At 35.9% G+C, this 24,742-nt stretch overlaps 1 protein-coding gene across 1 annotated transcript in view; it reads right to left on the reverse strand.

Moving 5' to 3' along the window:
* LOC129786768 (zinc finger protein 1) overlaps positions 1–24,742 on the reverse strand; it is a 63,193-nt gene that overhangs the window by 33,212 nt on the left and 5,239 nt on the right. Inside the window, exon 3 of the mRNA XM_055821989.1 lies at positions 4,720–4,912. Coding sequence (XP_055677964.1) covers positions 4,720–4,810 — 91 coding nt within the window. The 5' untranslated portion in view covers positions 4,811–4,912. The remainder of the gene's footprint in view (positions 1–4,719; positions 4,913–24,742) is intronic.

The raw sequence follows: 24,742 nt of genomic DNA on the forward strand, positions 1-24,742 counted from the left end.
TATTTCCTAATGAATGGACTGATTAAAATGACCCGAGTTTATGAACTTAAACTTCCTATTGAGTGCGATAAGCAGCCACAGCAGTGTCCATAGGAATGTGATAATGATAAGATTTAGCTTTACCCTCCCTGAATTTTCTACATTTAACCGTAAGTAAAATTATTTAAATATTTAATTATTTTTTATTTCATTTTTACGATATGAAGAAAAAAATAGATTTAATATGTACATGTATGTACATATGAGAAATACTATTTAATACGGAAACTTCATTTTGACTTGACTCTCTTTTCTTCCCTTCAACTGTTATGCCTATTTTCTTATACACAAAGGCATCATTCATAATTTTTCGTACCATTTAATTATAAACTCTATACTACACACACACACACAGTATTTCTCCAATGCTGAAAGGTTGAAATAACACCCATGAAGGAGAAACAAAGACTTTTTGAAACTGAAATGGGATAAAAATGAAAAAGTGAACAAGTCGTGTATACGGAGAAAAAAAAATGAAGAAAATTTTCTTACTCTTGTCAGACTTTCCATTCCGCACCCTTTTTTTTCCCTCATTCTCCATGCACTCACCCATCCAAATTGCCAGCCATTTGAAATTACTTGCGTTTCAGTAGACAGGAATAGTGGATGGAGAGTGAGTGAAAAATAATTATTAATGAGTGTGTCATCATTTATTATTTGGGTGTTTAGCAAAAAGGCGATCTTTCTCCGTTGCGCGTGTAAAAATTGAAAAATGACTCCAAAGACATACAAATTATTAAACAAAAAGGAATTTTCCAACTTTTTTTTTCGCGCGCGCGACCATTTGTTCCCTTTAGAAAAAGGGATCTCCGCAGAGCCAACCATTTCTCTTACCCCATCCACCCCCTCCCCCATATTTCATGCAAAAATTTTGTGTCACTTCGCCCAAGCATGTTTTCTTTCTTGTGTTTGGCCTGTTTTAAAATAATGAAGGAGATTACCTAATTGTCAGTAATGCTTAGGGTGGAACTTTTGTGTTATTGAGTCTCCAAAACATGGAATTAATTCATTAAAATAAAATTCTGTGAAAGAAGAAATGGATGATGGTGTGATAAGACAAACTTTTATATCTGGGGGATATACATACACTTCTTTAAATTTCCTTATAAAGGATATTAGCAACAAAAGAAGAATTAAATTAAAAGTGTTGACAATATTAATGATTGTATACACCACTGTTGAGCAATGAAATAGTAAAATGTGCGGCATAACCTTTTGAAATTTGAGAATAATTTTAAACGTCATGCAAAAAAAGTGGAATGAATAAGAGAGATGCGTCACTCGGTCTTATTTATTCGAAAATCAAGCAATTTGATAAGAAAAAAACTTTCAATTAAATAATGTAATATTTTTTATGAATGTATTTTTACGTATGAGGTAATTGGGATTAATTTATTTACATATATTTATAAAAATCTTTTCATCTTTTTTTTTGCAGAGTAGGAAATTTTCTTACTGCTATGCCATGCAAGAGAAGACAAGAGAGTAATTGACAACCTGACAGAAAAATCAACACTGGCGGCCTATATGGATGTGAGATAAGAAATTGTGATTAAAATACAAGATGTGCGCATAATTGCCGCGTGGAAATTGCTCTTCGTATATGTACACACATCAAGCAAAAGGAGGAAGCTCAAGTCATTAATTACAACCTTCTTCTCCCCATTTGACAGACAACACACAACAATTCTTTAAAGTTTTTTGCGTGAATGGAATTTGCATATCAAAGAATGAATTGTGTTGGTTGCAACAAGAGATTTTTTTGAACCACTACATATTCCTCTTTTTTTTTTTCACAATAATAATTCCCAACTACAAAACATTAAAATATCAACCAAATGATCCATGCATGAGTTGATAATTGTGGCCTCGTCATTCGCGAATATAACAATTTCCTTCTCGCCAGAGAGTCTGCCAACTATTCTTCATGTTCATCACCCACGAAGCATCCTTTTCACCCTCCCTCCTTCAGGCCCCCTTACTGTAAAGTTTTCTCTGTGTGTACAGAAAAAAAAGAACGATTCACTTTGGAAAAATCATGGATAAATTTTCGGCTGAGTGAGTCAATTTGCAGAAGATGCCTCGCTTCCCTGCTTGGAAGAGGACCTATGACGTTGAAAGTGTGCATCTACCACTATCCGGGAGCAAAATTGCCACGGAAATGACGAACGGATGTGAACTGAAGGCGCGTGTCGAGGTATTGAATTTAAGGCATATACACACTCAATATAATCTCCTATCTCATTCCTTCTTGTGTGCAAAATTACTCAAAGGCGCACCCATTATGCTCATGAAATACTCTCTATATGCAAGTTTGAAGAGATGATGGAAAAATTCTTTTCACAGTGAAAAGGAAGACCATCCGTACAAGAAGACGAGAAATGTTTGACGACTGATGTTCGGTCAACCGCACAAACTAACTTCGACCCAAGATCCTCGAAAGTTGTATCGGAAACTACTTTCAACTGGCCCAAACTTTAAATGAGACGACGACTCGAGACTGCCCTAGAGGCAGAATCTTACTTCCTTTCTTCCCCATATCCACCACCACACCCCACACGCGACCCCACAGACCGGATCAGCAATTTGCATTTAGACCCCATAGTGTGGCAATGGTAATATTGTACATACATGCATATACAGAACGAGCAATGACAATATCGATGAAGGGGAAGGTGCCATTGAAAATCATTTTTATTGCTAATGTCTTATCGTTTCCCATGGAGAGAGGGAGAATGAACCCCATTCGGATACGCCCAATCCAAAAGAGAATTTGAAATCAATACATGGGATCAAATCGACGCCCTCGCGTGGAAATTGTATTGAAAAATTGCACACCCTCCCCGGCATAGCTGATAAGATCCAACGAAGCAACATGCAGTATAACATTGGAGATGGGAAAATCCCTTAAGAATGAATTTCCACGCCGAATTCTTGCAAAATTATGTTACTATACATGATGGGAGTGATTTGTTGGGAGATATATGAAGCAATTTAAGATTGATTGGAAATATTTAGCATAGTTCCCTTTACCTCCCGAAATGCCTTACCCCGCATTGGTCATCTCGCATTCCCAGGGATGTTTTATGAATTTTAATTCAATGGTTGTTACTTTATGCATATATACAACAATATATTGTAGTATAAAATAGTATAATATAAATTCTCTTGCATTGAGGAGATATTAAAAGAGTCGTGGGAGACAGAGCAAAGAAGAAGACGTTGGTCAGCTCGGAAATGCACTTTGGCTGTGGCTCTTTACGGAGAGAACGGGGGATGAGGAGTTTGAGTTTGCCTAGCTTGACGGAAACGGAAACGCCATCGGCATCGACTCTCCAAGAGTGCGGTGAAAAGTTCACCCTCTTCGTCGTTCCTGCAACAACCCAACTTTATTCTATGTGCTAAAGGAAACTACAAAAGGCGAAAACCACTTTCTCGGTGGTAGCAGCAGTAGTAGTATGCAGTGGCTGTTTCTGCTCCAACTACGCTACGGATTCCCCGTGGGCGGGTGGTGGAGAGAGAGAGAGTGAGCTTTCCTTACAATTGAAATGCTTGAAATTCCTTACGTCTTATTTGTACAGCATCATCGTAAGATTGAATAAATTATAAGAAGTTGGAGTCTCAATTTCAAATTAAATTTCCTTCTCATTCGCCAATTCATGCGACTCAATATGCGAATCTCTTCATCATCAAACCCATACCATTACTTATTGTACATTCTCCACACTCACACACACACCCATAGTATAATACCAGCCCATAGTCCACTTCACTTTGCGAAAAATCATGAAAATACCGATGACCAAGGGGATGTTTGTTTAATTATGAGCGAGCAATGCCTTGGACATTCCCAAGATGCCATTTAAATTGAAACACCCCCATCCAGTGAAAGATAACATACACCACATTCAGGGTTTACTTCAATGAGATTTAAGACATTGCGAATTTCTTGTACAGAATATTAACAACATTCTTAGATGTCCATCTAAAACTTTTAATACATGAGCAATAATCCGTTATTGAGAACAAAATGGTATCATCGTAAAAAATTTACAATAAATTTGCTGGGTTCTAGGTAACAAAAAGAAATCTTTGACGTTTTTGCAGCTTAATTATTTTTTTCCCATAACTCTTAAACTATATAGTCTAGGTCTGATTATAAATATATGTACAGTACATATAAGTATGTGATGTAAAATAACTATAATGTTGGTAAAAGCAAACACAAGAGATTGTAAAATCTTTCCATCTTCCAGGAAATTGATTGTTTTAGGCCAATGGCTCACAAGGTTTTGGATTTATTAATAAATTTATGATGTGATGAGCAACGACAATAATAGTGTAATCGGGTCTTATTAGTTCGTTATGAGATACTTAAGTATCTGATGGAATCGCTTGTAACATTATTGGTCAAGTTATGGCTCCCAAAAGTGCTTTCTTTTACGCTTTTATGATATTCCTCACATTTTCTTTGGCCAAGAATTAGATATGACCGATATGACCAAAAATAAATCTCATAATATTCTTGCGTCAATATTGAATTGAGGGACAAACAGCGATAAACTTTCGCTTTTAGAGATCAGAGCATCTTAAAATATAATATTTTTGGTAAAATATTATATAGGTACATTATATATAAAAGGACCACAGCAGGGACTATTTATGATTTTTCTCACTCACCTCTATCCAGATCACTTTCTTTTATTATCTTGAGCGGAAGGAGGCAGGGTGGAGATTTGGGCTTTTTGGGCAATTTGACCATGTTCCACATTTAAGGGTGTCCCTCCACATTTAGAATCTCTCCTGGCATGGATGACTGGGTTGAGCTATGTGTCCTTTCTCTGTTCTTCTTCTTTCATTAAAATGGTGCAATCTGCAAAGAGGCAAAGAGACAGAGATCACACACATGAAGAATTTTTTTTCCCAAGTATTAATACATATTTTTATTATATTTATTTTATTACATATACTGTCGATAAAATGTTCCGATAAATAAAATTTATTTATGAATAGACACGAAACCAATAACTGTGTCGAATGTGGTGAAATGAAAGAGGGCACGGGTATGGATGGATGACAACATGAAGGCATCTTCCGCATCAAACCATCATCCCCCTTGTTATCGCTATACAATGTACGACGTGGACGGATGAGACACGCCAAATTTGACGACGACGACGAAAAGTGCAGGCAGGGTAAGAAGGGAGATCACCGCATGCAATGGTGGGACAGAGAAAAAGTAAAGCATGGGCGGAAAATCTAAAATGAGAGTATTTTTGGCTATAAAATTAATGACCTGAAGATGTTTATCGCAAACGTACAATTGACGATATCTGACAAGAGGAATCGCGCCGACAAGGAAACCCAAGCCAAGTTGTACAGCGAGAAGGAAGATTTTTTAGGGGGATTAGTGCATCAATTTTTGCCCCTTTGCACATTGTTTATTGCAATATTTTTTCCCTTGCTTCCTCCCTGTGCAGTTGATCGCAAAATTTTCATCGCATCCCTCTCTCTGGGGGCGTCATTTATGGATATATTGTGTACACATATACATATTTGCCATACATATATAGGTAGGTACATACATACATATAAAAAAAAACCCCAATATGAAAATGGTGAGTGTAATTCTGGGATTTCATTTCCGGAAAATTCACAGCAATATATACAGACGAGTTTCATATATAGAGAAAATCCCATGCGACAAAAGGTCCCCACAAATCCATCCTGGTCACTTAAATTTTACCATTCTTCTATATTAAAACTTTTATGCGACATTTCAATGAAATGCTGTGCGTCTTTTGTGGTATGGATTTCACACAGCACGATACCTTTTTTTCTATAACACCATAGCCATTTTCTCTCTAAGCATTTTGAGATTTTTTTCCTAAAAGAATATCCTCCCCGTACTCTTGCTCACGTCTTATCTCGTCTGTTCATTGTGCAGTTAAATACCCTGGAAAATTGGATAATTTTTCAGGAGACAAGAAAATAAATTTCATTTACTGCTACATTTAAAGTCTGTCTACTTGATGATTTTTCTCTTAAAGCATCCAACATACTTCACGCCATCATGTGATATTAAACACCAAAAAAAACACAACGAAGAACGAAAGAATGATTGTGTGAACAATCTTCTCGACTTCTCTCACCGTTGTCGATCCTATCCCCTGTTTGAAATAATGGCACACACAAGCATCCACCCAAGAATTACCCACTTAATGCGGGTCTTCTCACTTTACACACCATCATATTGTGTCCACTCTCCATCGTCATGCTGTGTGCTAAGGGATATGGATGTACCTTCATTTATTTTAAATTGATTTTAATTAAAGTTGATTAGTGTCGATTGTGAGCCACCAGATACCTCCATATAGCACGATCAATTGTGGTATGAGATCCTGTGTCTTGTTTCTACTGCCTCCAGGGTTTTTATCACATTTTTAATTCTGAGAATTTGTGTCTGCTTAAATGTTATAATGATAAATGTCGGACTCTAAATCCTCTGAATGAGACTTTAGTATTCAGTATAGTTATGCTTATTTACTACAAACAATTAGGTAGTTAGGTATGCATACGTCGTATACGTAAAATATCAACAAGTCAATCATAATTAGATTTTATTTTCATTCTCTTTGGCAATACAAAATTTACTTTATAAAGTAAGAAATAAATAATATTATCATTAAGATACGAATCAAGATTATGTTATTGTTGTAGTTAATTTTGTTTTTCCTAATTCCTTTTCAAATATTATTTATTTCTGAAACAAGTAATACACTGCATGTGTTTTAAACACCTTGATTATGCTGGTATCTTTTGCAATAAAAAATAGAGGAAGAGTAAAAGAAAAAAAACGAGCCTGCAACCACTTGAAATTAAGCGAAATTGGATTTAATATTCCATCGCAATATGTAGGTATTAACGCATGATGCTACTTCTGCTGCTCATTGAGCGTCAATAGCAGAAAATACGATCGAGGGAATGAATGATCATTATATTTGAACAATGAGAAGCTAAAATAAAATTTTCATTGTGGCACGTGACGAAATACGGGAGACGCGATATTCTCTCTATTGTGTAATTCGTTCTCTTTTTTTATTTTATCATTTTGTCTCCCTTACTCTCGGATTATAAGGTATTAAATGATTTTTTTCCACCCCACGTGCATGATGAGGGCTGCCGAAAGGTAGCGTTATTCTGCGGGGTTTATAGAGAATGGGAAAAATTTTCTATGGTGTCGCCTGCATTTTACTGATTTTAACTCTCAATTTCATTCACAATTTCCAACGCATTTATTCGCACTCTCTAGTGTAGTCTTGTCTTTCTCTTCAACTCACGCGCTAATTCAATTTATTCTCGCTGTGGATGCATGCATATAAAATACATACAAACACCATACTTTCAACCCCTTCAGGAGAATTTCACCCATCCTGGCGAGCTCACAGAGTCTGAGGGAACCCCATTGAAAATTCGCATCCAATTCAATAAATCAAAATCCACATAGAACCCTCCCTCAACATGGGGTGGATTTCGGGTGGTATGGAAGAGGAACATGAAGCGCAGTTATACAGCCTGTTGTCGGTGGTGATGGTGACAAAAGTCAGGCTCAGGCTATGCCATGCAAAGGTTCACGAGGGTGGAAATAATTTCCACCCCTTTGTGGACCACGGAGACTGAGGCATGCACACCACGAATCGATGTTCCAATTGTATACGGATGGGAAATGTGTTACGTGGTGACGAGGGCAGAAACAATTCTCATACCCACGGTTTTTGGCACGAAGAGAAAAATCACTTCAAATGAGGGTGTATTTATTTTGGTGACACGACAAAAAACGCGCACAACCCCCGCAAAAAAATGATGCATGAAGAGCTTTCAACTACCTATTTTTTTTGCTATTGCATTATTGCGCTCTGCCTATGGTCCATTTCCCAACTCGTGGCCGTTTATTTTTTTTTTCTAAGACATCATCCCAAACGACACGAATGGCACACAGTGAGAGATGTTTTGCAGTTGAATTTTCATTGCTCGTGAAAACTAAATGGTTTTTAAATATACATAGAATTTATCATAAATAAATATACCACGCACAGCTCCTCAAAACATCCTCTTGAATGTGTGCAGAAAAAAAAACGCCCATTTGATGGAAAATTGTGTATATATAGAAGAGGATAAAACTAACAAATATGTGAGGAAAAGGGAATGATGAGTAATTTCCTTTGGAGCTTACTTTTGGAATTTTATCTCATCCTTGGTTATTCACAGGAAAAAAAAATATCTCAAGAGTTTCTCGGCGTACATGCAAAAAAAATGGGCAAGAAAAAAGTGAATCATATATCACGTTGTTTTCACGCATCTCCTGCGGAAGACACGGCTTCATGAATAATTTTCATATAACAATAAAAATTCCTGAGGAAATCACATAAAACATATTCGGGGAGGGCCTTTCTCTTGTGGGTCGGTGGTGGTGCAAAAAAAATTCATCTCAACATCCACGTAAACATCCAATGATTATGATGGTATATCTTCGCTGGTGAGGCCAGGAATTTGTTGATTGCAACCTCCTCCGGGGGACACAATGTGTGAAAACTTCTTTAATACCGCATATTACTATGAAAGAAAAAAATATATATATTACTCCATCACAAGCAATAAACATTTGAATTTTTATTGTCAGCCACCGCACATATACATTCTATACCACGCAAAAAGGAATGATGTGGGATAGAAAAGAGAGGCGTTAAGGAATGATAAGAAGAAAAGTGCTGTAATTATCACGTTTTATTTGTGTGACTTCGCTATAATTATTCACATTCTTTGTCTCACTCAGTATCGTGGAAGTATTTCATGTGCCCCGTGGAATAGAGTGAAATATATAAGTAAATATAAAGAAGAACGGCTATTCGAGAGTCGACTCAATTGCAAACGCTCAAAAGGAGCAACTCAAATTCTCATTGGACACACCAACGTTCAACTGCTCCACGTGAAAGGAGGAGCTTTCGTAGGTGAGAAAGGTGTCTCCGCTCTCAAGTATTTCCACGTGCTTTTCAGGTGTTTACGCGCAACCACGTGCTTTGTGCTACATACTAAGGTAGCTCTCATAGTCAACGGGAAATGCAATAAATTAAGAATCTCTTCTCACTTATTTATTTATATACATACATATATAATGATTTATATTTGTATATATTTGTACATTGTACATATATAATATTTCCGCTATTTAACAATAGCAAGTGAAAAAGAGTAAAATGACTGTTAATTGCTACTTGAGGACTTTTATGGTTTCACATTGTGGCATGTCAATGGTTTTCTTTCAAATGGTAAAAATGGACCAAATAGCATGGATGGAACAGTATAAAGCGAAAGAACGGTAAGTAAAACTTACGGGCTGTGATTCTTTCTTTGTCAGTGAAATGTGAAATTGACGGAAAATTAAGGATGGGCAAATTTTGAGGAAGGCTTTCTCGCGCACCGAATCACAGCCAACGCGCAGATAATTTGTGAGAAGCCTTAATCGTGGGCGTTGGCTGTGATTCGATACGCGAGAAAGCCTTCCTCAAAATTTGCCCATCCTTAATTTTCCGTCAATTTCACATTTCACTGACAAAGAAAGAATCACAGCCCGTAAGTTTTACTTACCGTTCTTTCGCTTTATACTGTTCCATCCATGCTATATTTAATTTTTATCTTTGCAGTTTATATATATTTATCTTTGCATTTTTATATGTATATATATAATGTATATATCTATGCATTTATATATATATATTTTATTTTATTTTATATGTGTATATAAAACGCCCCGCTTCGCGGGGCGTTGGACTTATGCAACTCAAGATATGACATGTAAACTTTAAAACGCGATATCTCCGGAACGGCTACATAGATTTTCTTCATTTTTGGCATGGTGATAGATACTATAGTCAACTATAACATATCAAAATTTGAAGCAATTCTATAAAGCGGTGCTCGAGATATTCATCGAAAACTCATCGAAAATTTTGTTTTCGATTTTAGCGCCACTTGCGGTCATTTTTTGAACTTGCAATGTTCCGAGCAGTTGTAGGGCTCATTAATATCTTTCATTTGAGCCCGAGTTGATCAAAATCGGTCAAGCCGTTCTCGAGTTATGGCCGATTTTCGATGAAAAATTGTGGCGGCCATATTGGCTAAACGGCTTGGCCGATTTTCGAAAATGAGGTATCGTTGGAAAGGTCTTGATGGCCCCTACAACATATCAAAATTTCAGACCTCTAGCTATAATAGTGACTGAGATATAGCGAAAACAAAATTTTGAGGTTATTCAAAATGGCGGACGCGGGGGTGGGGGGTTGGATTTGATTTCATAATCGGATGTCTTCCACCTGATATATGAACTTTGCCGTTGACCGCAAGTTTCTATCTATTACCGTTCTCTTGCAATATTGCGTTATATTCCGGCCGGACGGACGGACGGACGGCCGGACGGACGGCCGGAAAGATTTTTGGCGCATACGTTTTTTGGAATGTGGGGACCCTAATTCGTGCTTATCCCAAGTTTGAGCCCGATCTGACGACTTTGCATTTTAGAGTGTACACAGAAGCTGTGCTTCTTTTAAGAAAGAATCACAGCTAAAAAGAAAACACAACTCAAACCGCGCAGGAGTTGATGATTGTACGTCATTGAATGGCATTTAATGGTTTCTAGACATGACATTTTAATTAAAAACACATGCTAAAATATTGGATCTTCTTAATAAATTTTTGTAAAGAGTACACTAAATAAAATTTTACGACTTTTCCTTCTCCATATTCATATATTCATTTTAACCTTATTTACGCATGTATACTATCTTTGCTATCTACACATAGTATTACAAAGAAGGGCGAAAGTGCCCAAATCGTTTCGACCCTTCCTCATTTGAGGGGAAGGTAGATGGCGCATGAGGTCTTTTTAAGGAAATTTGGGGGTAAGCGAAATGCAAGGAGGACCTTCCTCCCATTCACAAGATCATTTGCTTTCGAGCGCTCATGGTGATCACTTAAAGGGTCGCATGAGCTGAGCGTTTTTTCTATATGGACTTTTTTCTATATGGACTTTTTTCTGTATGAACTTTTTTTTTGTACCTACGGTGAGTGGGTTGCAGAAGAGGTGCACAAAAAAGGGCTGAAGGAAGAAAAATGTACACGGAGTTGAGTTCAGATCTTGCAACATTTTTGGTTGTACATGAGTGGGAATGAACAGAAATACATTTTCTTTCCCTTTTGCACAATGAGATCTTCCAAAGTCTTGAAGAACACAAATTTTGTCTTTTCGAGCAAAATTCTGCCTCAAACACGCTAGCTTATTCGAGACGAGCTGATATTGTTACTAACGAATTTAAAATACTCAATATAAACTTTTATTTACTTTTTTTTTTATTTTTTAGAAGTTTTTTCAATCTCTTTTTAAGTCAACTTTGAATCAAAAATTTACTTTTAAAGACTATATAGGGAGAAAACGATCTCCTTCCGGTGCTCACCGGAAGGAGATCGTTTTCTCCCTATATAGTCTATCATATTACGCCAGAGAAACCAACTATTACTTTTAAAGGTTAGTAAAATAATAATTTTGAAAACTCCGTGAAAATATTAGGTAAATTAAAAAAATATATAGGTATCTAATTTAAAAAAATTAAATTCAAAAAATGAAATTGAATTGATTAAAATATAATAATTAATCAATATTTGGCTAGACCAGAATAATAGAAAAATTCTATTTGCGGGTTTAACCCTCCGTATACTATGAGGGGTAGGTGACCAACTCTAGAGCTATATTTCGAATTATTACGCCTTAGTTTTTAGAGATATAGAACCAAGCTTTGAGAAATAAGTTTTTTGGTTATCTGAGGAGATTGTGTAAAAATTTCAGGTCAATCCGACCACCAGAATAAAAGTTATAAGGAAAAAATATAAAAAGAGGGAATTCAAAAATTGTTGTAACAGTCAAAATTCCATTTTCTCTTCACTTTGTCACTATTAGTCTCTTTCTAGAAGATTCTAACCTCAAAAAATTATTGAAAAAAATCATCAAAAAATCCATTGAAAAATTTATTTTTGTGTTCAAAATGGATAAAAGACTTATTAAGGAGTACCAAGGAGTCTATTAAAGCTCATTTGATTGAAAGATTTTGCTTTTTTGCAAAAAATTCTATGGGGTCGGTCACCTACCCCATTGTAATGCACGTAAGTGTTTTGGTCACAGTACGGAGGGTTAAGGCGTTTAAATAACAAAGTGAACAAAACTTTTTATAATTTTCAGCGATGTTTCAGCATAGTGCTACTTGGAATTTAGGATTTATAATTGTGTTTGAAGTAGTACATCGAGTACATCATATGTTGGAAAGATAGTCAGATTAATATTTTAAGAATAAAAAAAGAATTTTTTTGAGGCTTCCAAAAATACTTTTCGCGTGCTAAGAAAAAAATATTCTTAAATATTTTTCTTTTAGCGCTTTTTAAATCTTTATATATCTTCATTAACTGGGTAGTGCAGAATACGAAACGGATGAGTGGTTTTTACTAACTTAAAGGGATTTCTCAGTATAATTATTTTAACCTGAACATGTCAATTGGGACGAATTTAGTCGCTAATGTAAACAGTATGGAGTTGCTTGCTTCGCTCCAATTTACCTCGCCTCGCTTCGCGGGGATTAGTTGCAAATTTTAGATAAAAATTTATTGTGGCGGAATATATTATCAAATAGAGATTCAAATCTTTATCTAAAAATTAGGCTATGTACTTGAATGGAGTTTAAAGGGGAATAAGTACGGCCACTCGAAATCGCCTGTTATAAGGAGCCTCTGCACCAAATTTCATCGCGATCGGTCAAACGGTGTAGATTTCTATAGCTGTACAGACACGAAGATTACCAAAAAAACAGACCTTTCTTTATTAATAGATAGATAGGTATTTTCTAGCCTTCCATTCGAAAAATGCCATGATTGATATATTTGTGTAATTCTCTACTTTAGTGGTTAGAACACCACGGATTTGTAACGAATTAAAAGATGAGAGGTTAGATTAGAGACTGCAATTAATATCTTAGGTGAAAAATCATTTCAAATATCGGAAAATATCATCAACCTAATTTACCCCACCGGTGACTATATTTATCCATCGACTTTCACGAAAAGCAAAAGTGGAAAGATAGGAAATGCTCAAAAAACTCATATTCCCTCGAATGGCCTTAAAAAATTGTAAGACAGAAAATATCGTATTAGATTGACCTATCGAGGACAATATCTTGCTTTAATTTGCCCCAGCCCCAGACGTCAGATCGTGAGCCCCAATTTTTCTAATTTATTTATTATATAAATTTTTCTGTCCGATAATCCATACGATTTCACACTTATAAATCCTAAAGATGCGACAAAAAATATGCCGAATCATCGCTGAAAAGTATAAAAGATTGTGTTTACTTTGTTCGTTAAACCGACAATTAGAATTTATATTACTCTGGTCTAGCCAAATATTGATTAATTATTATATTTCAATCAACTCAATTTTTTTAATTAAATTTTTTTTCTTTTATTTTACTAACCTTTAAAAGTAAATTTTTGATTCAAAGTTGACTTAAAAAGAGATTGAAAAAACTTCTAAAAAATAAAAAAAAAGTAAATAAAAGTTTATATTGAGTATTTTAAATTCGTTAGTAACAATATCAGCTCGTCTCGAATAAGCTAGCGTGTTTGAGGCAGAATTTTGCTCGAAAAGACAAAATTTGTGTTCTTCAAGACTTTGGAAGATCTCATTGTGCAAAAGGGAAAGAAAATGTATTTCTGTTCATTCCCACTCATGTACAACCAAAAATGTTGCAAGATCTGAACTCAACTCCGTGTACATTTTTCTTCCTTCAGCCCTTTTTTGTGCACCTCTTCTGCAACCCACTCACCGTAGGTACAAAAAAAAAGTTCATACAGAAAAAAGTCCATATAGAAAAAAGTCCATATAGAAAAAACGCTCAGCTCATGCGACCCTTTAAGTGATCACCATGAGCGCTCGAAAGCAAATGATCTTGTGAATGGGAGGAAGGTCCTCCTTGCATTTCACTTACCCCCGAATTTGCACCAGTTCGCGCGCCATCTACGTTCCCCTCAAAAGAGGAAGGTACGGAACTCTTGGATTTTTTCATCCCTTCAGAGATTGTATTACTATATAAAATTATTATACAATGATACTATGGAAATGAATATACATATATGTTGTACCATACATAGATATGAGATTAAACGGGTTCTGATTTATGACTTATTCCATGGCAGTAATGTCAAATCGAGTCATTTGGTATGGCTTTTTTGGGGAAATTCAATACAAAATCTCAAGTGTATGTGATATTTTCCCTCCCACATTGAAAGTCAGGATAGATTAAAATAATACATAAACAATTATGTATATAATGAAAAATAATATTGAAAGAATTGTGTGACGGATACACCGAAAGACAAACTAAACCATTCATCATTTGACATTTTCTGTTCAATCTCAAGAACAGAAATTGATTTATTGTTTTTTTTTTCAGTTGGATGTCTCTCATCTTCATCTCTTTGGAATCTTTTCCTAATAGAGTGTGGTACTAAATACACAATTTTATGCCACATCTCTTGAAATGCCTTAAAATATTCATTATATTGACAAATTTTCTCAAAAAAAAAATTCTTCCTTATTAATTCTTGTTTACAATTCTCCAAGAATGTATGTGTAGTGTTTCAATTTTGGGTTCAGGAACCCAAGAGGGATCGCCTCCACATTGAGCAAAAATTTTGTCCAATTAAGGTATTTTCACACGTCCTAAATAAGATAAATTTGCGCCCTCATAAGTTTTATCTTATCTTTCCTTTTTTTCTTATTTCAGAGAATTAAAATTTTGTTAAAATTCAAAAGAAGAACTTTAGAAAAATTTAACATTGGAAGAAACTTGATTAATGACCGTCCAATATCGTTTAAGTTATTTTTTTTCCTTCTTCTTATCGTTCTTCATCCTCATCGGCATACCCAAAATGTATTAAGAGTTTATTTGTACACTTGGAAATTCGAGATATAGCAATTGGTTTCCTCCAAAAATTTTTCTTGTGTATAATATGGAGAGGAGTAACAAAAATAACAATCCACTCCAACAAATATGTCAATTAGACATAAAAAGAAATCCTACCCTTCAGGGGCCCCTTAATTTCATCCCACAGAAGAGTGAGGAAAAATAATCATCGAAAGGGCTTCCCAGGGTCACCCCATATAACACTACTTTTGAACCCTTCAATCTCTTTTTCTTTCTCTCTCCGCATTGATGAAAGATTTTCCTCACAGCTCAGCGGTTAATTACAAATTTTGTGGGAATTTCTGTTATTTCTGACATAGAAAATAATTTTAACGACTCTGACTATTTTAGCTTTTCTTTCCCAATACAATTTCGAACAAAATATAATTAATTAGATCGTTATGTATTTAGATATAAGTATATAAAAATGAAACAAAAAGAGAATTTCTTATGTGCTACCGCATATAATTTCCAATTTTGGGGACTTCCCAGTGAGTCTGGAAGTAATTAGAGCTGAGATTTTTCCGCGATCGATGTCTCACCAACTTCCAATTTATCGTATACTATTTATCATCAGCTGGGAAAACAATCAATCCACTACACATTAAAATTATGTATACACATAAAAGAATCATCATGTGGAAGTTTTTTTTTGTTATTTTTGTAGTAGTGCGTTGGAGGAGGAGATTTATGCAGCACTTTAGTGAAAGGCCATAGATACTTCGTCATTGGTCAGCAAGGTGGGGAATTCCCAACAACATTGGCTGATTGAGCAGGTGTTTCTCACTCATCAATGAACACGCATTCACCTGCCATTTTGTTATATGGTTTGTTGATGACTCAACTCGCTTTCAAGAGCCTCTCACTAATGCCAAAATACATCTTCGGCCACTCCCAAGTATTCTCTGTCCTCGCCCAGTATTACTTCTGAGAAAGACCACAATAAAGATTTTATGGAACACACATGTTCGTTCTGTACTGCATACTGAGCAACTTTTTGTTACTTATAGACAGCCTTTGCGGATGCATTTTCGCACAAAACGAAATTCTTCAAATCTTAAGAGAGAGGGAGAACCTGCCTCAGGAAGGACCAAAGATATTTCATCCACTGCACACGTGTTTCACTTGTACATGGGGTCTTTCTATAGTTTACGTTTTTTTTTTTATCTTATTCTCTCGGCGGGAGGTATTTGAGTTCACACACAAGAAAGATTCCCAACGGATATTTCAGTCTTCACCCGCCCGTGTTGCAAGATCTTCACCGTGTTGTTAAAGATATTTCTGACCTGGGACGACGTCATACGCCACTTTTCACCGTTTCCTTTAGTTCTTCATCTTCAGGCAGGTCGGTTCTTTGGCGTCGTCACGAGGAAAAATACACGCATCTTTAGTGAACTCAACTTTGAGGCCACACCATTCCCCACACATTTTATTTAATCTTTGTGAAATAATTGATTTCGTGGTTTTCTCCAATTTCTAAAGATTAACGCCAGGATACCACAAAGTATTAATACTTCTATGTTGCTTTCTTGTTCAAAGGTCACACTTAAAGCTGCGATGTTGGGTGAAAAAAAAATCAGGGGGATGCTATATTGACAATATTTGTAGAGAATCCTTCAAGATTCTCATGAGACCAAGCAACGAAAGGTATTCTTTTGCAAAAAAAAACACTCATAGGTCGTAAAACATCCATTTTGGGCGGTAATAAAACAAGCAAAAACACTGCTCTAAAAACGCTTTGTTTTACCATCATTCATACATACATACATGTATTGTACATATATGTAATGTTGGGAGGCAGTAAAATCCAAAATCCATCAGGGATTACCTTCAGAGAGTTCACTTTGGTCATCATCTGTGAAACCTATATATTGTAGTCCACAAAAAATTTTATATATAGTTTTCGTGAAGCTAACAAAATTTTCTTTCTGTGTTAATTTACGAGATTAACGGAATTTTTATCAGAAAATAAGGATAGTTAAAGTAATAATTAAATTTTTTGCTTATCTTGGAAGTCATTACCACCAAATAAGGGATTTCAAAAGCAAAAGAAAGTCCTAAGAAAGATCTACGCCGCGTATGGTTATTAATGTCTCGGTAAATCTTGATGTCAATGCTAAAGTTCAGAACAAATGACTCTGATCAAATGAAATTCTCTCAAGCCCTTCGCAAGTTCCCAGATGTCGAAGGCAATACCAGGCGCTGGAGCAGATCATCACGCATTCAACCCAAAAGGAGCGCGGTGTGAGTACGCAGTGAGAGACACTCCATTCTCACGGTATTAAAAATAGAAATTACTTTACCAGATCCAGCAGAGTGGCAGGCAGTTGTGGAATTGCATAACAAATCGCTCATGGAGTAGAAGAAACTCAGAGCAGAACACATCAAAGGGGGACAATTTGATTGCGATAGGAATTTAAATGACGTCTTTATGCTCATTGCGACGCAGCGTGAAAAAGTTGGAGCTCTCACGGATCCGCCCTGTGGGCTCCGGCAGAAGCGCCTGCCACTTGAGAAAGTGTCGTAGATGTACATTACAAAAATACAAAAAAAAAAAAACACTCACGCTGGGAGTCCCGTGTGAGCGTCTTTTTTGTATGTTGTGTAGATTCAAAGAACGATGAGAAACTTGTGTTAAGATTAAATTTGGAGGTTTACTACATACCCACCCAGTAAGCATTTTTCATTGAGCCAATAAATGCTCAATCGTGATTGAGTCAATTTCATTGATCAACGATTGATCAATAATTAATAATGTACTGGTAAGCTGACCAAGCTTACGGGAGCTGTGTTTCTTTCAGTGTACAAATTTTGTGAGGGCAAACTAGAACGCGAATTAATATAAATACACGCAAAGTCGGGAAAAGTAGAAAAGTCATACCCTAAGAAATCTTTAGAAGGCTATATCTCGAGATCGGATCCATAGATTTTCATAAATTTTCTTTTGTTTTAAAGGTCTCGAAGTCAGCTATAACATATCGAAAAATTAGAAAAATTTATGTCGCCATTTTCGAAAAATTCGAGTTCGAAATTTTTGAAAACTTTGTTTTCGATTTTAGCGCCTCTTGCGGTCATTTTTTGAAGTTGCAATGTTCTAGACATTTGTAGGGTTTCTCGAAACCTTTCATTTGAGCTTGAGTTGATCAAGATCGGACTTGTAGAACCCGAGATATGACATGCCAACTTTGGAAGGCTATATCTCGAGAACGGATCCATAGATTTTCTTCATTTTTGGCATGAAGCTAGATAATATGGTCAGCTATAACATATGAAAAAATGAAAAAAATTTATGTCGTCGTTTTCGAGATATTCATCGAAAACTAATCGAAAATTTTGTTTTTGATTTTTGGCCCCCTAGCGGTCACTTTTGAAACTTCTGATGTTCTAGAGAGTTGTAGGGTTTGCTGAGATCTTTCATTTGACCCTGGGTTGATCAAAATAGGTCAAGCCGTTTTCGAGTTATGGTCGATTTTCGATGAAAAATTGTGGCGGCCATATTGACTAAACGGCTTGACCGATTTTCGAAAGTGAGGTATCGTTGGAAAGCTCTTGATGGCCCCTACAACATATCAAAATTTCAGCTCACTAGCTATAATAGCGGCTGAGATATAGCAAAAACAAAATTTTGAGGTTATTCAAAATGGCGGACGGGGAGGTGGGGGGGGTGGATTTAACCTCATAATCGGATTTCTTCAGTTCGATATTTAAACTTTGCCGTTTACCGCAAGTCTCTATCTATTACGGTTCTCTTGCAATTTAAGTTTATAATCCGGCCGGCCGGCCGGACGGACGGACGGACGGCCGGCCGGAAAAAAAATTTTTTTGGCGCATACGTTTTTTGGAATGTGGGGACCCTAATTCGTGCTCATACCAAGTTTGAGCCCGATCTGACGACTTTCGATTTTGCTCGGTACACAAAAGCTGTGTCTGAAAGAAACACAGCTAAATCAATTGACTCAGATCATATGACTCTAAATTGAACTGAGGTAATAATTTTTTTAAATATTAATTCAATAAATGTTCAATTTTCACTCAATAATTTTCCTTACACATTTTTCTTTATCTCTTCACAGCACTGTTTATAAAGAATGATTAACAATTGAGCAATTAATGGCTATTAATCAGATGGATCAATAATGGGGATCTATTGTGAATCAATATTGAGCTCAATAATTGATACATTTTTGGACAAATTTGGTTCGATAAGCATATTAATTTATCTCGAAGGAAAAGCGAGATTTTCGCACCCTCGCGATATTTTGCGAACGTGTGTGAATTTCTTAATATAAAAATGTCACTGTTTGGGTCATTTTCTTGACATATTTTCATAGGAGATCGCATAAGGAAGTCAGAAAAGTTGTCATGGGGGGTTTTTCCACTTGAAGAAATGTTCACAGCCACCACCACGAGAGTTGTGGTAAATGCATCTTGACAGAATGTTTTCCATTACCATGGACACATCACAATCAATAGGCATAAAGAAATCATATCCCAAATGGCCAAGCCAATTGAATTAGAAAGGCTGTGAGATTCACCATAATCCACTTCAATGAGCATTGTGGAAGAACGAGAATTTCACCCCTCACACTTGTGAGAAGGGTGGAACGAGGAGGCATCATACATTTCAGTCTGTATATATACACACGCTAAATTTCTCCGCATTCGAAACATTCTTGGATCAGGCAAACAATAAAATTCACTATGAATAACAATAATAATCAATTCAGTTAAATCTGATCGATGAGATACGAGCAGTGGGGACCTCGTGGAGCATTAAAGGGAAGATTGATTGAAGTGTTGACGACTGAATCAATTGGAAAAGTGGTGGTAGAGTGGTTTTTTTTTCTTTTGCTTTATCTAAAAAGGGGGAAGGAGGGTGAGATTTTGATTTTTTTTTTCACTGTGAGGGTAAGGAAATTAAATTGCAATTTCCGATTTAAAAGCATCCTCCGCAACTCGCACTTCTTCCCCGCGAAATTAATTGCTTCCTTGTAAATTGTGAGCGAGTCTGTGGAAAATTGCACGATTTTCCACATCATGGAGATGAAGAAGAGCATCACTTTGGTTTGTTCTCCCTCACACCACAAAATGGTGTTGCCTCTCATCCTCATGCACGGTATTAATTTCCAATCAAAGGCGCATAAAAAGTGGATTAAAATCTGGAATCATCACACCATTTTGCCTCACGTTTCGCGCCCCAAATCTTTTTTTTTCTGCCGACTGGATAGCACTCTCGAATGAACCATTCAAGTGAGGAGAGAGCACCGAGAGAGGGTCCAAGTATTAATTTGATTATTTTTTGTGTTCTTTCTCGCACTCTCGCCATAATGGACGGGTGGCTTTTTTTGGTTGAGGGGGGAGGTGGAGGTTGATTGAAAAGTAATTGCCACCGAGGGAATTTTTATTCCGCCAAAATAGAATTCCCTCGCTTTCGTATTTTTGCCCACCAAAAACGGTGAATCGAGGGGGATGACTACACAAGAGGCTAATTGACGAATCGCGCCAATTTACAATTTTTCCACCCCACACCCAAACTGCTGTCCCCACCTCCCCAACAACCCCTCTTTGCGATCACCCAAAATAGAGATTCACTACCGAGAAAATTTTACTGTTACGACTTTTCCAGGGCCCCAAATTTATTACACCTCTCGCGTGTGACGCAATGTTCCACTCTTATTTATATCCCACACACAATCTACTTCACCAGTTACTCATTTTGGCACGAAGGATATGCTGGTGGTGATTTTTTTTTCTTGCAAATGGGATGAGTGAAAGTGTGGGAAATAAAGTGAAATTGATTCTGAGGCATTTTGCATAAATTGGACCAAACACAAACAAAGTTATAAAAAATGGATTTTCGTTTGCTATGGCTGCGAGAAGAAACGTGCGCGATGCTCTAAAAAGGAAGATTTGGAGTCGTTTTCTCTCGCGTGGATTTCAAGCACACAACACGATAGAAATTTAATCTCACACACATTCTTTCACTACAGGGTGTTCGTTCAATTGGTTTGCAAAATAGAATCACGGATCAGTCAACACAAATATTTGCTATTTGCAAAACATCTCGTTACAATAATGGGAAACACTTTTACTTTTATGGCTTTCATCTTTCATCCTACAGCTATTTTTATATATAAAAAAAAACATATTAGGTTTATACCTAATATGTTTATGTTTGTAGGTAAATAAGTACATTGTTTGTCAAAAAAAATTGATAGTTTATAGCAATCAAATTTATACCTTTACATGGATAGCTTGCCGGATCGTCATCTTGGACACCATAACGGGTCAACGGGGCACCGTTTGTGCTCACAAAGGAGAACTGACACAGACTAACTTTATTTGGGAAAATCCAAGGAAAAAGAGGAAATAAAATTTCTAGGTATTAGTTCTTACAAATTTCTTGGTTAACACTTGGAGGATCGAACAATTTTTACCTACGCGTAGGATCAAAATGGTCACAGTGTCCAACATAAATAAAGGCCAAATGTTAATGGTTTTGTTAATTGTAGATCTGCTTATTGAATAAGGATCGAAGGTTTAATTTAATTCTTAATCTATTTTATGTAGAACCATAGCATTCGAACACACAAATTGGTCTTCTTTAGTGGTCTTGCACTTGCATTTTCTTGATTTTTAATTTTATTTCAATGCAATGTTTGCGCTTGAGCGCTTGACGAGTTTTTTTCTTTGCAAAGACGCATTTCACAGAATTAAAAAAAAAATCCTCGGAAAGTCCCGATGAGTGAAACGAAAATAAGAAAAAAAAGGGCAATCCCTAGAAATAGGACAATGAAGAAGACCCACTGTGGATTCGAAAGCTTTCGCTCAATTGCTACATATTTCTTATGTAGTGAGATGAACACCGGAAGTCACGAACAATTAGGAATTTACCATCAAAATTTAAAAGAAAATTTGATACCTTACCTAATGTTATATTTTTGACTTCGAAGATTCGTAAAGATGTCTATTAGTTTTCTTTAAGCTCTTGAGGATTCCTTGATGTCTTTTCTTAAATAATTTTCACGTGGATTAAATTATAAACTACTACTTGTTTTTTGCTTAATATTTCCTTAAAACACTTGGAATATTAATGAGGTGAATTTGTCGTGTAACTTTTCATTGCTTTTAGGCGCTTCAATTAATTGAGAATTTACATGTCACTTCCGTTTGAGGCGCCAATTTTTGACATCGAGCCAATATCACGAATGCACAATTGTATTGAATCTTCTAACACATTATGTATCTATTTTTTTCGTGTAGTGTCATCATGTGAGAAACACACAAAAAAATGCTGCCACAGGAAAAAAGGCACAATATACACGGATGACTATACGAAGATTGTGTTGGCAGGCTTTATTTTTAGGCAATGCTGAACTGGCGTGAGTTCACACCTGACTAGCCACATTTCAACTGGTTTCAAGCTATCGTGTCACGGATACACAAAATACTCTCGCGTGTGGATTTTCCTCCGCCGCGAGAGCACACCTCGACGAAAGAGACGGCGAAGAAACTCATATAACGGAGTCCTCTTAGTATGTATGTAATGTATATAAAAGTAGGTAATATAGTGAAAATTTAAAATGCGGTGCGAAGAGACGATAATATTTCTTTTTCTTAATCAAGAATTTCAAAAGTGCGTGTAGAAAAATAAATTAAATGTCCGAAAGTCAATTAATTATTTTAACTTTGTCACTTTGGGGTTAGCATTTGATTGAGACTATTAATTATTTTATTTAAACAAAATGTATTATAGATAGGAGATTATATACGATTTATATTGTTGCAAATTATGATTTGTAATATAAGTAGCACGCATTAGACACAAAATATTAACCAAGTTTTATAATTCGATTTTTTTTAACCATCAGGTAAAAGTAATAAACTTTAAATTTATGAACATACCACACAATTCTTCATTTTTTCATAGTATTGAATAGGAAAAGTGTCTGTAATTTATTTGACCTTTGCCCTCACCGCCATCACACAAAATTACTATTATATAGAAAAGTAACATTTTCTTTCACCTTCCACTAGAGTGAGTCCTGGTTTCAAGATAGACCTGCGGTTGACTGTTTTTGGGTGTGAAGAAAACACCGAGGAGCTTTCTTTTTTTTTCTTTTACATTACGTTATATATACGAAAGTGATCCCGAGACGAAGAAGTTGTTTATTTTCGGCCTCACCTAAATACATCCAACACACAACTGCGGGGAAAATGCTGTGGATGTTCCCAACGTGATTAAAAATCTTCCACCTGTCTGATACGTTTTTCCTCTTTACTCTTTTCTTTACAATCTCAACATCGAGACTTTAACACATAGGTATATAAATACCATATTTTCGTTCGGTAAATTCGTCTATCTCGTAGGAAAGTAAAATAAAATACGTTAGTGAGCGAGGATTATTTTCTTTTTCATATTAATAATCCTCATTAACTAAAATGAGCATAAACTAAAGTAATAGTGAAAAATTAAGGAAGTTTTTAATCCTACACCACAAGATGATAAAAAATAATTTTTCTTATCTTGAATATTTTTATTAAGTAGGTACTATTCTTCATCGACATCATGGATATTAAAAGTAAAGAATTTTTTGATATGAAGGAAAAATCGCGAATTTTTATCACAAAGAAAGGTAATATAATGAATTATGCAAGAACAAAAAAAAACATCCCTATTTTGTGTCATATCAAATTTTAAACTTTCTCCAGTTTACATGCACATAGCATTATATGTACTGTACTTTACTATATAGGTACATTACACACTGATTTCGGGAGACAGCATCTTTTTAACTTCAATCATTTTAATCTCACGATTTAGCTTTCAGAAATTGTGCTTGCGTGTCCATAAATTCGGGATTTTTCTCTTCTCCGCCTTAAACCATTTTGCACTTAGAGGGCACAACTTGAATACAAGTTACTCTATTTACCATTTTTACCCGCCCACATGCCATGAGAATGTATTTCGAAGAAGGGGAGTATATTTTTCGAGGGTTGAATAAATTTTGTACTGTGTGTGCTACAAAGGTGAATTCATTTTGGTGGTGGGCGAATATAGAAGAAGACGGAATTATGAGAATGATCTTGTTGTCGTAAAATAAGGCGATGTTTTATCCCACACGATGGGGATGTTCACGTGGATGGTAGAGCGTATTTTCAACTTGTCAATGTAACACCTGACGCCCAATTCAATCGTTTTTTATTGCCCCACTGGGGGGGGAACCTAAGAGACTATATCTGTACGTACACACGTGTGTGTGTGTTGGTTGCAAAGGTGAAAAAAAATGTGCGTCATATTTTTTTCTCCTCGTTTTTCCTTCCAAGACGTATATACATCGTCTTTCTTTTCTTTTCTTTTTTTAGTACACCGCACATACAAAATGTTCCACGACATGCCATCTTGAGTATTCCACCTTATGGGTAATTGAACTTGCTTCACATTCCTCACTGATGCTTGAAATAGATTTTCCAGCATCACATAAACCAGGTGCCAGAAAGATGTGATGAGCAATTGGTGGAATATGTTATGTTAAAGAAAATTCAACCGTGAGTGGGGGACCCTCCTTTGTCTACACACATATTTTCAAACAACATTCTGTACCTAAAAATACAAAAGATGTATAAAATTCTAAGATGACATA

This window comes from Lutzomyia longipalpis, chromosome 1 (assembly GCF_024334085.1).
Source record: "Lutzomyia longipalpis isolate SR_M1_2022 chromosome 1, ASM2433408v1".
Classification (NCBI taxonomy): domain Eukaryota; kingdom Metazoa; phylum Arthropoda; class Insecta; order Diptera; family Psychodidae; genus Lutzomyia; species Lutzomyia longipalpis.